Source organism: Alligator sinensis, unplaced genomic scaffold (assembly GCF_000455745.1).
Source record: "Alligator sinensis unplaced genomic scaffold, ASM45574v1 scaffold366_1, whole genome shotgun sequence".
NCBI classification, from domain to species: Eukaryota; Metazoa; Chordata; order Crocodylia; family Alligatoridae; genus Alligator; species Alligator sinensis.
In genome coordinates, this window is record NW_005841851.1 from 4,783,285 (window position 1) to 4,799,394 (window position 16,110).

General features: G+C 45.1%; 1 protein-coding gene across 20 annotated transcripts in view; it reads left to right on the forward strand.

Moving 5' to 3' along the window:
* Positions 1 to 16,110, forward strand: part of PRDM16 (PR/SET domain 16) — a 459,271-nt gene that overhangs the window by 221,904 nt on the left and 221,257 nt on the right. For all 20 annotated transcript variants that reach the window (XM_025212044.1, XM_025212072.1, XM_025211963.1 and 17 more), the window contains one exon: positions 16,054 to 16,104. In XM_025212044.1, coding sequence (XP_025067829.1) covers positions 16,054 to 16,104 — 51 coding nt within the window. The remainder of the gene's footprint in view (positions 1 to 16,053; positions 16,105 to 16,110) is intronic.

The following is a 16,110-nucleotide window of genomic DNA, read 5'->3' on the forward strand; positions in this document are numbered from 1 at the left end:
AGAGCGTCAGGAGGCTCAGGTGAAGAGTGCAGCTCTGCTCAGCAAGGTGAAAAGAGATACGCACACTATGAGAGAAACTGTTTACACAGAAAGCGTAAGGATTATAGTTAATGTTAAACCAGCTCCTTCTCTGTCCATATTCAGACGTTGTCAGGGACCTGAATTTACCCCATTGTGCCCAGGTCTTCCAGTTTACTATGAAATGCTTGGAGACCTATGTAACTTTCTGACATACCACAATGAATTAACCATGATTTTCATTTGTACTCCTGGGTTTTATAGCTTTAGTAACATTACACCAGTTTTAAAATTATTTCAGGTTATTTAATAAAGTAGCCATATAGTCAAGTGCTTGAACTGAGGATTATAAAGTACAGTTTTTATGTTTAATTCTTGGCTTCTGCTACTGGCTGACATTGTTACAATGGGCAACTCAATCTTTGTGCCTCTATTTCTCAGTTTGGAAAATGGCTATATCTGCTTCTAAAAGGTGTCCTGAAGTAGAATTGATTTAACATCAGTTTTAGTTTTTAAAACAAACAAACAAAAAAGATTAGTAAGAGTCACTGTGCAAGTTGTAACGGTCATCTGTACTTCTGGAAATAGGTCTACAGCTAAAGTCGGAAGGTTCAAGTCTCATGGGCTCATCACTAATAATTACTTAAATGCAGAGAAAATGGGCAAAAGAAAAAATAAAGTCATACCTGATAGCCCCAGCAGTTTTAATGCTATTCTGATATATGGAATCGTCAGCAGTCTCTCAAAGCCGAGGATGACGTCCATCAGGCTTGATGGGTCCTCAGGTAACTGAGGAACCCGATTCTGGGTGCACACATTCTTTAGCAATGGGGGCATGTTGTTGCGTGGGGGAGTGGGATTTGCAGCCGTGGGTTGGTCTCTTTCTCCTTCCTCCACTGCTGCCATTCCACCTCGGTGTAGAGTTGCTGGGCCTCAAAGTGGCATGCGCCTTGGTGGACCATGTGGTGCCATGCCAAATGGTCAGCAGCTTGCTCCTCCCAGCCATTGGTGTCAATGTCTCCGTGCTTGAGGGTGACCTTCAGCATGTCTTTGTACTGTTTCCTTTGGTGGCCCTTTGAGCGTTGGCCAACGGAGAGCTGGGAGAAGAGAATCTGGCAAGGGAGGCAGTTCTTGGACATCTAGATGCAGTGGCCCGTCCATCAGAGTTGATTTCTCAAGAGAAAGGCTTCAATGCTGGTGGACACAGCTTCATGGAGGATGCTTCTGTTGGTCCTGTAGTCCTCCCATTTGATCCCCAGGATTTGATGCAAGCACCGCTGGTGAAAGCTCTCAAGGGTCTTAATGTGGCATCGGTAGATGGTCCAGGTTTCACTGCAGTAGAGGAGGGTGGTCAGCATGACAGCCTTGTAAACCAGGACCTTTGTTGACTTCTGAAGATCTCTATTTTCGAAGACACATTGTCGCAGCTTGAAGAAGGTGGCACTGGCGCAGTTGACCTAGTGCTGGACTTCTGCATCGATGGTAGCCCATTGAGAGAGGTGGCTGCTGAGATACGGAAAGTACTCCATATACTCCAGAGCCTCCCTGTCTATGTAGATAGCATGAGGGATGTTCAATTGGCATGGGAAAGGCTGGTGGAGAACCTTCATCTCAGCGATGTTTAAAGACAGGCCAAGTCTCCTTTACGAAGTGTTGAAGAGATCTAAGGTTACTTGCACATCCTGTGCAGAGTAAGCTATCACACAGCAATTGTGTGTGTGCTGAAGGTCGTGGATGTCCTTGGTGGTGAGTTTTGTTTTTGCCCGGAAGCGCCCAAGATTGAAAAGCTTCCTATTCAGTTGGTACTGGATACTGATGCCGGATGGTAGATCATCTCAGATGGGGTGGATGATGACAGTTAGGTAGATGGTGAACAGGGTAGGAGCAAACACACAACCTTGTTTGACCCTGGTCCGCATGTGAAAGATGTCGGTTTCAGATCTTCCACTCAGGACAGTGGCAGTCATATCATCATGCAGGAGTCTCATACAGTATATATACTTTTTGGAACCATATATATATGTACAGTGTGTGTGTGTGTGTGTGTGTGTGTGTGGTTCCAAACATGTTTGAAGTCAATAGGGGTGTTCAGTGACAGAAAGAGAATTTGTATGGGATCCTATGTGACTTTTTTTTAAAAAGGAGTGCATATAAAATATGTTTGTTATATTCCCACGTTATATCTTATTATCATATATATTATATAATATTTATAAGCACACAAAATAGAAGGTAGAATTCTAATTTATAGGATAACTGTTAATTTTGTTGTATAGAATGATTCTCATACACTGTTAATGTACATATCTAAAGTAGGAAATAAACATCAAGACATTTGCTACAGAGAAACTGGAAGGTTTTGTGAACATTAATAGCTTGGCTATACCATAAACGTAAGCCAAAATCATAAAAGCCTTATTCATAAGGCCAAACTTCACTGAAAATTATAAAACAACAACTTTTGTTTTTTCTTTGCTATAGAAGTCCTAGACCACTGGATTTTGGAACAGACTGGCTGCTTGTAAATTTGGCAAACAGCATTTAAAAAACTGTTACTATATATATTAATGTGTAAGGGTATCCCATGTTTTAGGTTAATAACAAGGAAAAATATATTGCGTGCTCTTCATAAAACCAGCTTTGTAAAGCAGGGATTGGCAATAGTATTAAGATGAATATGTTGTAAGAGAAGCAGTAATCTTATGTTCATGCATCTAGGAGACAGGGTATTTCAGCTGTGTATAGGCATCTTGTTAATTGTAGTGATCTTATAATGAGGACAAAACACATTTTGGTATCAACTACTCTCTCTTTTACATAAGCATAACTATGATCTGTACCAGTAGCATAGTTCTGATTGGAAATTGGGTCAGCTCCAGTGTCTGATGGGTTGGCAGCAACCAAAGGTCTGATATTGCAGCACTATATGGCAAATGATTTAAAACAGGCTCAGATTTTAGGGCTGATTGGGTGTTCCAAGGGCTGTATGGCTACACTTGGTAAATGTGTGACTAGATTTAAATTTTGGATGTAAAGGGCATGTCTACAAATGAATTTACACATGCCTAAACTTAATGTGCCTTAGCCTAAGGCACATTACGGTGATTTAAGCATGCATCTAAACAGCACCCTGGACAGCCCCCCACATGCACAGTTGCGCTGGGGCCCATGGCAGTGGGCAGGCGCTGCTCTGGAAAAGTAGCCAGGGGCAGCTTGAACAATGAGTGCATTCCTGGCTGGGAAGTACAGAAAGTTGTGGGGCATGCCCAGGGGCCGCGGGGTCTGTCAGCAGCATGTGCATAGCCAGGGCTGCTGGACCAGAGCCAGAGCAAGCAGGGGGTGCGCCCAAACCCTTAGGCCATGTCTAGTGACTCAAAGGAACTGCACCCAGTGCTAGGTGCAGGGTACTCTGCCACAAGGTACTCTGCCACAGGCTTTGGGGCACCAGTGGGCAGCACTGTAGCCAGGTGGTGCAGCCCAGCACCATCCGAGGGGGTAGGAGCCTCCAGTCCCCCTGGATGCGATCAAACCAGCCCTAGCCCTGGCCCCAGTCCTGGCTCCAACTCTCTTCCTGTGTTCCTGCCTCCCCAGCGTTGGTCAAAAGCAGGCCTGAGTCAAGCCCGCAGGGCCTCACACTGCCACCGGGTGCCGCCAAGAAGAAGCAACGATGGGTGCTATTTCCAAATGCACAGATGCTGGAGCTGGAGTGGTGGTTCTTGCACCAGCAGTACCTGTTGGTGTGCTGTCTGACTTGGGACTAAGCTGGGCCCCAGCATGGCTGTGCATGGGTGGGGGGGTGGGTCCAGGGTGATGCCCAGGGCTGCTTTCTGCAGGTACCAAATTTAGGCATAATTAGCCTAAAATCGCCATTTTTAAGGCTCGTTAAGGGTGCACACATATAGACCCACTCCCTTAATGCACCTTGAAAATTGCTAAAGCACCTTAAATCTGCATGTGTAGACGCACTCAAAAAGAAACAGGATGAAGGCAAGACAATAACATTATTAATCTGATGTAAATGTTAAGAAAGCAATAAAAAATGACAGCGAGAGGTATGAGGAATTTGCCAGTGTCCGAGCTTTACAAGAGCTAAGTAAGAAATGAAAACAGAATTGTTTCAACACTATCGACAAAAATTCTCAGCCATTAGTTCACAATAACAAAGACTGCGATCAGTAAGAAAAGTGTGAGGCAGTGGTGGGCTTAGCACTGTTTGTAGTAGGGAGCAAAATAAAAAGCGGGTTTTGCCAATAATGTGAATGATCATAAAGTTTCAGGGTCAGATTCTGAGCTCAGTGAATATGAGTCCCGTATAACGCCATGGACAGTGTAACAGATTCACACTGGGACAGACTGGAGCTGTCAGCCCTTAAATGGAAAGATATTTTCCATTGTCCATATGGAATAGGGCTGTGACAAGCTTTGGGGGCTGATTTGATTTGGAGGTGATTCAGCCTGATTCGGTGGCCGAATCTCCAAATCCAAATCGAATCAGGGGACCAATAAAAAGATCCAAATAGATTCAAAGCTTTCTGAATCTTTGGAAAAGATTCAGAGAACTTCAATGATTGGGGCAGCCCCCACCAGCTGCAGCAGAGAGCTGGAGCCGGACTTGGAGCTGGTAAGTAGGGGGCAGAGGTGGGGGGGTGCTGGAGGAGGGGGGAAGGGACTATGGGAGACCCCTGTCAGCCCCCATCCCCTGCCTGCTCTCCCAGCCCCCCAAACCCCTGCCCACCCCAGCTCCCGGTGCTTTAAAAAAAAAAACCTGACTCACCAGGTGCTGCTGGGTGGAGGGGTGATCCCCGCTGCCCCCCTGACTGTTCCATACTGCATGGGGGGCTCTGCATGAGCCCCCCTCCTTGCTCCCCCAGGCCCCCCCCCATGGCTGCCTTGCCTGCCCCAGCTCTGGCCCTTTAAGAAAAAAAACTGAAAAAAAACCCTGAACTCACCATCTCCTGCAGTGGCCTCAGGGCTTCAGAGGGGCTCATGGAAGTGCCCCCCATGTGGCATAGGGCAGGGGTTGCTCCCAGCCAGGCAGAAACCAGTAAGTGCAGGGTTTTTTTGGGTTTTTTTCCCTTAAAGGGCTGGAGCTGGGGCAGGTGGGGCAGCCATGGGGGGGCTGGGAGAGTGGGGCAGAGTTGGGGGCTTGGGGAAGAGCCCCCCATACAGCATGGGGCAGTGGGGGGCAGCAAAGATTGCCCCCCACCCGGCACCACCCGGTGAATCGGATCTTTTTTTTTTTCAAAGTGCCAGGAGCTGGGGCAGGCAGAGCAGCCATTGCTGGGTCTGGGAGAGTGGGTGAGGGATGGGGCCTGTGTGATTTGGAGATCAAATCACTGTCCCCTGAATCGGCCAGATCTGAATCTGAAGCAAATACTAGCTGCTTCACACAGGCCTAATAAGGAAGGACAGAAATCAGGCTTCCCTCCCTCCCCACCCTTATCTTTGGGGCAGAGTAATTAATTCTACCACTTGTTTAGTATTATATTGAAAGTGAAAATAAAAAGGACCCCTTGTGAGTTTCTGAAAGCCCCCTCTGGCTTTTGACTCTGAGGATTGAAATAGTGGTTGCTTTTGCACCAACATGAAAGTTTTTATGGTGACACAAAGTGAAAACAGATAAATGTTCCTACCTGTTGTAGCACCACAAATGCCCAAGTTTGTGGCTATGACTGAAGATAGTAATAATTTGTCTTGCTTTATTGTGATAGGTGTCTCTTTGCTTGTGGGGGAGCGCAGGCAGCTTGGAGCTGCCTGTGCTCTCCAGCCACCTGCTCTGAGGCTTGAGGGCCCAATCCTGATCTGATTCCTGGGCAGAATTGTGCTCCTCAAGCCCTCTGAACACCTGCTCAGCTTTCCCTGCTTCCTGAGTTGGTTGCCAGGATCTCCGGGAGTATCTGGGTAAGAAGGGAAAGTTGGGATTTCCCCACTTACCCAACATGCCCAAAGATCCCGGGGGCATGTCTGGGTAAGCAGGGAAACTACTGACCTGAGCTTCATGTAGAGGTACATGAATCCTGCACCTTGGTATTGCCCTGTGCTGCCCCATGCCTCCTCATGAAGCACAGGTCAGCATGGGCCCCGGAAAGGTGGTGTGGGGTGGCATGGAAGCTGTGCAATTCTTCGAGTCTTGTACCTCCACATTGGGACCTGCACCGGTTCCCATGCCAGCCTGTGCTTCGTGTCAGGGCACAGGTCAGCACTGGTCCTGGTGCGGAGGCACTAGCACCAGGGATTCCCCAACTCCTGTGCCTCTATGCTAGCCCATGCTGGGACCTTTGCAGGCTCATGCCTCCATGTGAGGGGCACAGATTGGCACAGGACGTGTGCTGGTCCCAACAAAGAAACACAGTGCAGCAAGAGATGCAGGGATCCCCCCGCCAGTCAAGGGGAATACATCACGCTTTGTCCCACATGAGGCTCTTGCCCTGTGTAAGACAACTGGTGATGTGTTTTGCCCAAAAAAGTGGCTCAGCTGTGGTGGGATCTGTCTCACCACATCTGATCCTCTTCTGTTTGTTGATCTGTATTTGTACCCTGAGTTGCAATGAAAAAGCAGGAATTACAAACAAGTTGGACCCAGTGGGACCAGTAAGTAAGCAAGAGTATGCCAAGTCTACTTTGCTGGGGGGGGAAAGCATCTCGCAGTGGCCAGCAGTATACAGTATCTTCTTGGAGACTGTCCTGTTTTTCAGACATTTCAAACTACTGGTTTCAAGGCTTCTGGAAAAACCTTCTTAGATTGAAGCTGAGACAAAAAACAGAAAATTTACTTCACATACAAATAGGCTTATTAGAGAATCAATCAGTTATACAGGCTAAAACCTCTAAAATGTCTTTGGAATATATCTAAGAATCCTGTATTGAGACATAACTGTATAAAAGCTCAAGGCAATGTTCTTAAAATCATAGCAGCTTTGATACCAAATCCAACCAGGCTGCTAAAATACTGGAACATTTTAACTTCAGTGCTTAATAAAAACTATGGATTCTACTTATGGTGATCTGAAAATCAGGATCTTGCAACACTAAATCCCATTGCCAGAAATCAGCAAGCCATACATTGATGGGGCCACAGGGTTAAACTAAGTAATATGGTACTTCAGAAAATAAGCAGATTTAGTGTGATTTAAAGCCAAGAGATTGGAACACTGTAGAAGATCTTAGGTCAACAAAGGACGAAATATTATTTTATCACTAATGAACTGACTCATGGTTATAAATCAGTAGTCTCACAGCCCTCTACTAGTTGGAATCAGAACTGCCCAATTGTGTCAGCAGCCCAGGTGAGTATTGGCACCATTTCTTTTAGTACAAAGATAGAAAACTGTACTTATGAAAAGAAGATTGGGCTCTTCTCCTGCCATAAAACTCTTGAGTAACCTTACTGCATGGCAGAGCAGTAGCCCAGAAGTCCAGAATGGTGCAGATATGTTATAATCTCCTCCCCTCTTATGCACTAGCAAATACCAGACTTCAGGCAAATGGCTTTTGCTGTTGGCCAAACAATAAATGAAAGCATCTTCTAATACTAGAAAGAAACATAAAGTTATGATGCTCCTTTTCTCTGCATTCAAATGCTACGAATGGCACAACTCAGATGGATGGTGTTGCAAAGAAATTTAATTTTGGTGCAGAAGAATAAAGACACAAGAATGAAAAATTACATGCATGCATGTGCACAAGGATGCACATGCACACACATACATTGCCAGCAGCTACAACAAAGGGAGTGCCCTGAGTGCTGGCAATTTCTCTGTGAGCATGAAGGATATGAAGCACAGGGCAAGAGGTCATGAGTGGGGAATGTTTAGTATGTCACTGAGATGGGTTATAATTGAGGGCTGTATTCTGTAAGGTGCTTAGTACGTGGCTCAAATCCAGCTAGTCACTTGAACACATGAGTAGCCTATTCATTTCTATGGGATGTTTCCAGCCCTAAGCCCTTAAGCATGGGATCGGGGCCAGAGCAATCAGCACCTTGCTGGATCAAGCCCCAGAAGAGTAATTCAAACAAGTTATATCACAAGAAGTTTTATACCTTAGCAGCTCTGCTCTCTAAGCCATGTTCAGGGCAAGGAGAGAGCTGAGCCAGAATACACATCTCTGAGCTTTTTTTCTGGTGCAGGGCAGCACAAAGCCTCCCCACCAAATGGGAGGAACGTTGAGCCAAGCACATTCTCCAGCTAGTGCCACTTAGGCCAGGCCAGGCCCTTCCCCTAGGTTGCAGAACGGTGTCCTGCTTTGCCCAGGGTACATTACCCAGTGCAGATGGGTGCTGAAGGAGTTGGCCGATACGATTGCAGAGGTCCTGGCCAGTATCTTTGAAAACTCATGGTGATCGGGAGAGGTCCTGGATGATTGGAAAAGGGAAAATATAATGCCCATCTTTAAAAACACGAAGAAGGGCTGTGCGAAATTTCACGGCCAGTTTTGTTTTAATGCTGTTTCGACTCATTTTGAGGTTGAAACAGTGAAATCAAAATGAAACAGATATCGTTGAAACAGCCTCGAAACAAAACGAGGTAAGTTGAAATGTTTCACCGTGACATGGGTGCTTGTGCAACTGCTGCCTCTCATCAGGCAGCAGGACTGATGATCTCGCATCACTTGCCACCACACACCAGGGTGTAATAGTTGACCACAGTGTGAACATGAGCCAGCAGTGCAATGCTGTAGGCAGCAGGGCCAACAGTACCCTGGTATGCATCAATTGATGCATCTCCAGAAAAACGAGCAAAACCATTGCAAAGAAGTGATTCTTCTGCTCTACTCGGTTCTCCTTGGCATTGGTGAGACCACAGCTGGAGTACTGCGTCCAGTTCTGGGCTCCGCACTTCAACAAGGACATGGTAAAGCTTGAGAGAGTCCAGAGAAGGGCTACCCATATTATCAGAGACTTGCATGGCAAGCCATATGAGGAAAGCCTGCAGCTTTCATCCTGCTGTACCTTAACACATGCACTGTCACCCACATCACAAGTTTTGCTTGTCTGCAGCTTGAGGTACAGTTTCCCCCAAACCCCCATGCTTATCTCCTTGAAACTTGGCAGGTTTTGTGGCCTCAGCAGGGGCTAGCACACCTGCAGTTTTGACCCCGCTGTGGCTTTACACACAGACGTGACATGAGTTTTGCTTTCAAGACTTTGGGGTGCAGTTTCCCTGAACCCTCTGCACCTATCTCCTTGAAACTTAGCAGGCTTTATGCCCCCAGAAGGGGCTACCATTTCTGCAAGTTTCATTTAAATCAGGCCAGAAATGACAACGATATAGGCTGTTTCGACCTTCCCCATTATAGCCTATGGGTGAAACAGCGAAACAACATCGAAACTGTTTCGATGAAACGGAATGGAACATCTGTTTCGAATCGAAGCAATTTTAAATGAAATGTTGTTCCATCGAAATATCAAAATGCTGGTCAAAATGGAACGCTGCCATTTTGCACAGCCCCAGTACACCCCAGTTAGCCTCACCTTAGTCCTTGGAAAAAATCATGGAGCAGGTCCTTAAGGAATCCATTTCTAAGCACCTGGAGGAGAAGAAGGTGGTTAGGAACAGTCAGCATGGATTTACCAAGAGAAAGCCATGTCTGACCAACCTGATTGCTTTCTACAATGAGATGAGTGACTCTGGGGATGTGGGGAGACCAGTGGATGAGATATACCTTGACTTTAGCAAGGCTTTTGAAATGGTGTCCCACAACATTCTCACAAGCAAGCTAAAGAAATATGGGTTGGATGAATGAACTGTAAGGTGGATAGAAAACTGGCTGGAGCATCAGGCTTAGAAGGTAGTAATGAATGGCTCAATGTCTAGTTGGCAGCAGGTATCAAGTGGAGTGCCCCAGGGGTCGGCCCTGCAGCCAGTTTTGTTCTATATCTTCATCAATGACCCAGAAGATGGAATAGACTGCACCCTCAGCAAGTTTGCAGATGACATCAAGCTGGGAGGAGTAGTAGACATGCTGGAGGGTGGGGCTAGGATTCAAAGAGACCAAAAGAAAGGAGGTTCGACCAAAAGAAATCTCATGTGCTTCAATAACAAGAAGTACAAAATCCTTCACTTAGGATGGAAGAATCCCATGCACTAATACAGGCTGAAGACCCACTGGCTAAGCAGCAACTCTGCAGAAAGGGACCCGAGGGTTCTCTTAACAGTGGACATTAAGCTGAACATGAGCCAACAGCATGCCCTTGTTGCCAAGAAAACTAACGGCATACTGGGCTGCACTGGTGGAAGTGTTACCAGCAGATTGAGGAAAGTGATTATTTCCCTCCATTCAGCACTGGTGAGGTCACATTTGGAGTACTGGGTCTAGTTTTGGGCTCCCCAGTACAGAAAGGACATGGACAAATTGGAGAGAGTCCAACGGAGGGCAACGAAAATAGTTAGGGGGCTGGGGCACGTGACTTACGGAGGAGAGGCTGAGGGAACTGGGCTTATTTAGTCTGAAGAAGAGAAGACTGAGGGGGGATTTAATAGCAGCCCTCAACTACCTGAAGGGGGTTCCAAAGAGGATGGAGCTGGACTGTTCTTAGTGGCGGTAGACTACTGATCAAGGAGCAATGGGCTCAAGTTGCAGCAAGCGAAGTTTAGGTTAGATATTAGGAAAAACTTTCTCACTAGGAAGGTAGTAAAGCACTGGAAGAGGTTACCCAGAGCGGTGGTGGAATCTCCATTCTTGGAGGTTTTTAAGACCCGAGTAGACAAAGCCTTGCCTGGAATGATCTAGTTGGGGCTGATCCTGCTCTGAGCAGGGGGTTGGACTAGATGGCCTCCTGGCATCCCTTCCAACCTTAATTTTCCATGATTCTACAATATTACATGCCAGGGTACATTTCTGTTGTAGTCTACAATGAAGATGCCTTCCCCAACTTGACCTTTCTCGCTAATACGGCAGATGGTTGTTAGTTTTAAAATAACTGTAACAAGATGATCATGTGTTTGTTGATTGACTGGTTGTAAGAAATTATCCCTCTGTTGATAATTACCCAGTATTGGGCCAGGCTCTCCATTAAACAGGAACAATGTTAGAACTTAATTGACCAGAGCCTACATGATGCTTTTCCACCATGGAGCTGTCTGCCCATGTAGGATCCAACTGACTTGACTGAAATGTTGTCATGGGCCCAGGATTCTGTTCGGCAGCTTAAGGATGTAGGATGTGGGGGTTGGTTTGTCACTGCATTTTCAAAATGTTTGCTTTGTTGATGTTCCTGACACCTGCAGTCGAAAAGTGTTTAGAAGATTCCTACTTTAGCTGTCAGCAAGGGTTCTGTCCTTTCTTTAGCGTGCGACTATGCTGCCTTTGATGAAAGGCATGTGCCACATAAAAGTGAAGTAGTAGTATTATGGCTAATGTAGTCAAGCATACAGTGCCTTTGTATATTGTTGTGAAGAACACTATATCTAGTATGTGTAAGTTGCTGTGGTGATTTTTTTTATATTTTAGGTAACAACAGCAAACAGCTGTTTAGGATTTAGTCCAAGAAAACTGTTACATGCTTAACTGTAAGCATATGCTTAAGTCACATTGACTTCTGCAGTGTTGAAATGTGATGCTTTTGTTTATCAGTGTCTCCGTTAGCTAAGAGCCAGTGATGATGATAAAGAAAAATAATTGAGAGGAAGCATGATTCGCTGCATGCCAACTCTATTCTCTTTTGAACAAATTCTACTCTCAATTATAGTCATGTAAATCTGGACTAATTTCAATAAAGCCAGGATTCCCAGTGACATTGTAGAGTAGGGCTTGGCCTATCAAATAACTTTTTCACCTCAGAGCTTGCTGAGCCCATCAAACCATGCCTATTTTTTTTTTAAATGACAGTTTATCTGAGCTCACGGAATGAATGGATAACATTACTATTTACATAAGCTCATTGTGATCTGTCTCGGTAATGTAATCAAATTAGGGTTAACTGCAGCTGGAGAATGCCAGCTTGTAAACTGTTTTTCAAAAAGAATCACATGGTGTTACTTGACATGTTTAGTATACATTCGGGAGGCTTTGCAAAAATTATAGCACATCCCTAACTAATGTAACAGTCAGGGATTCTGCTGCCACCAGTTCTCTAAATCCAGGGAATGAAATCCAAAGAGGTTCATCAACAATTGGAGGAGATACTTCCCACCAGATTCCTAAAACAAAAGTTTCACTGACATGGCTGCTGCTGACATGTTGTCTTTCTTTTGGCTAAAAACAACATATCAGTTGAAAGAAGGAGCATATGGTGTAAATTTTGAGTACATTTAAGAACATCTGTGTTAATGGCAGAATCCAAGCCCACTGAGCATGTCAAGCCTTACACTTAGTATTATGGCATTCACGTGAGACAAAGTGCAGCCTGAGCTAGAATTACCTAATGGATAGCTTTTCAAAGTGTTTTTGTTATTCTTATTAATAAACATCACTTATGAGGCTTTCTTTTTTCTCCCCCTTATTGAATGTCTTATTTTTTGTTTGTTTCCCCGTAGCGCATACATCAAGGTCCACTCTTGGAGTGAACGTTTAGTGAGTTGACATGGCCTGCCCCTAAGTGGTTATGCAGCTTAGACAAAGGAAGTCTTGTAACTAGAACTGGTCACTATTTCCTGAGAAACTCCAAACCATGACGAAAACTGGAAATTTCCTGCACAAAGGAAATTCTGACCCCCTCCTTCTTCCCCTCTCCCCCCCCCCCCCCCCCCCCCCACCGCCCCCCTAAATAAACATTTTGGAAAGGTCAGTATATCTTTCTGCATAACCATTGCAAAACAAAAGGTAGTACCTGGCCTCCTGAGGCCTACCCAGGCTGTTCTGGGGGAACTAGGAGTAATTAAAGGAGTTTGCCAAAGTCCAGGAAGTCCCCTGCCATAGACTGAGGAACTGCAAAGCCCTAAGAGTCCATAGTTAATATTGAGCTTCTTCACCTGATGTTATCAATGTGTCCCAAATGCAAATCAGTGCTCCCACCATAGGTGTCTTATAGGGCTGTGCGAAGCTTTGGTCCCTGATTTGATTCAGCCAGATTCAGTGGTTGAATCTCTGAATCCAAATCAAATCAGAGGACCCTTTAATCTCTCCAAATCGAATCGGAGAGATTCGGAAAGATTTGGCGATTCGGACATAGAGACAGCTTTAAATGTTTTTTCTACATACCTCTAGGTAGCAGGCAGCTTGTGAGTGCTATGATGGTGGGACGCATGGAGTGTCCCACAGAAGCATGGGGGGTTCCCAGTGTGCTCAGCAGCAGACCCAGAAGCGGACCCGAAGCACTTCGGGTCCACCAGGGAACATGCTGGAGGACACCCCCCTCCCCTGTGCCCCTCCGGCTTGGTGACTGGTGCCTCCTGGGTCTGGGGGAGGCACCTGGGGTCCCCCCCATAGTCAATCACTGAGATGGGGAGGTGTGGGGAGGCCCCTCAGCACGCTAGCCGGCAGACCCGGAAGCGGACCAGAAATACTTCCGGTCTATTTCCAGGTTTGTTGTCGAGCATGTGGAGCCCCCCCCCCCACTCCACGCACTCCTGTGGGATGCTCCATGTGCCCCAGCATCACAGCATTCACGAGCTGTGCCTAGTACCTTGAGGTATGTAGAAAAAACATTTAAAGCTGTGTCTATGGCCAAATTGCTTATTCTCTGAATCAGCATCGAATCTTCAGATTTGGATTTGGCCAAATCGAATCAAAGACAATGATCCGAATCAACTGATCGAATCACTGTCCCTGATTCGGGCCAAATCCGAATCGAATAGGGCCCGCTTCGCACATCCCTTGTGTATTATATTTAGACTATAGTACCAATGATCAAACGGAAGTACAATTTAGTGGTGTGCTTCCCAAAGGCTGCTGAGGACCATTAGTGCCCAGTAGCATTAATGGGATGTGTGAGTGCTCAGAACCTTGAAAAATGAGGTCTTTCCCCAACAGCTTAATGGCATCTCCTTGCAGTAGTACATGACAGACTTTAGCTTTTTGCCTCCATGCTGCTTTCTCTTCATTTAAAAAAAAAAATATTCTGTCGTTATTGCTCTGGCATTCACCTCCTACTCTTGTTTGCTTTTAGCTACTTTTTAAACCACAGTTTCAGTATCTATTAAAAACAGCATAAAATATAGAATGCGTTAGAATTCTCAGTATTTAAAATACAGCATGTTGTTACAGCTGAGCTCAAACGTATTTGCCCACATTTTTTATTTTAGTGAGTTGGTGAGTCTCACCTGGACTGGGTCACAGTAACCTGGTGATTTGGGGCCAAATCCTCATGTGGCATTAATCAACATTGCTTTGTTGACTTTATCAGAGATGAGCCAACTTACCCTGACCAAGGATCTGGCCATTTCTTTTTCTTTTCAAGTAGGAAAAAATGGAAAATGGTTCTTTAAAATGTGTCATTTTATTTTTGATAATTGATGGCCAAGGGGGCTCTAACACTGCATTTAGGGCCCAATGTGACTGGGCTTTGAGTACATTAGCCCCAATTCATCACTAAAACATATATAAAATTTTAAATGTGTGAGAGGGCACTTACCCACATGCAGGGAGTCTGCTCCCATGTGCTGGAAATTTAATTGAGTCTGCTCAAGCATGTAAATTGACATGTGCTGGCAGGCTCATGTGTATCAGCAGCGCAGTGCAGATCAGCACTGAAAAAATGGTGGTTGTGCACTTTGAACTAAAGCACGTGCGATGTGCTTTAGTTCAGAGCGCACTGCCACCATTTTCTTAGTGCAGATATGCGCTGCACCACTGATATACCTGGTTCCGATGCAACACTGGGCACTTTTAATTAGCACTAATTAAAAGCACCCGGTGTTGCAACACATGAAAAAATGCCCTCAGTGCTTCCATAGAAGCCAATGAGGCTAGGGACAGAAGTTACACATAAACTGGTATAAGGGATCATAAACTGGTTCAGACCTGTAACACAACAGAAGTTCAATGCACATAAACCGTTTTTCAAAATGGCTGAAACCAGTTTAAGATAAACCTGAATGGATGTAGTATCAAATTTAATTGATTTAGTTTCAATCAGTTTATTGAACTTCTGTCCCAGATCCCTTCTAGATTCAAGTTAACTCACAGTCTTCCAGCATCCAAGGATGCTTTGCACCTCCCCTGAAAACCTTCCCTAGCAGGGTGGGTGGGCTAAGCTTGACCCAAGTTGTCTGCTCCAGCAAAACAGGAGGCATGCTCCAGTGCCCCGCAGCTTCTGGCCTGAGCCACTGCCGGCATGTGGCTACATTCCCAGAATTAAGATGAATGTCTGTTCACTTGCTTATCAGTTTAATCTACGCAGCTTGGACTAACCTGTAAAGATTGAATTGATTCAGACTCAGGCTTTTTGACTGTCTGTACTTAGCCTGAAACTTCTTTAAAACTTTGCTAGCTGGGTGCTGAGTAATTGAACCAAGCTCTTCTCCAATATGTCTATCATGATGGTTCTGTAGAGTATTATATGCAATTTTGGTGCCTGACCTACCTGAACTAACTTGTGGTTAAGCACTCTGTGGATATTAAGCCACAGAAACCAAATGATGGAAAGATTTCTTTTGGCCCCTGGTTGTCACTGGTGCACAGAGAGGTGAGAATAAAAGTTAAAAAAACCCACAAAACTTTTGTCCGATTAAAATGACACAGCTAGAATCTCGGATACTAGTGGATTCTCAGCACTAGCCAGATATATTCCAAACAAGCAGAATTTTCCTACTAGTTCCCTGGTTAGCTATTAACTTCAGTGGGATTTGCACACATTTAAACTTAAGGATGTAAATATAGGTTTACATGCTTTGGGTGAACAGGGGCTTCAGGCTGCAGTGTAAACTACTCATCAACTTTGGATTGATTTAATTGTAGAAGAGGAGTCCCAAACCAAAATGGCAGGTAAAGTTCAGTACATATAGTATAATAGCAGTAGGATTGGTATATTCTATATAATTTTTTGATCATTTATCTGGTTTTGTTGGATTTGAGAGCTCTGGACTTTCATATCTATTAATTTTCCTGTACCTGCAAATTTACTTAGTCTGTGCATTTTTTTTTCTCTTTTCACAGCAAATGCTGACTGATCCTGAGGGGGCATCCCAAGAGGGCAGTATAAAAAAGGTAGGG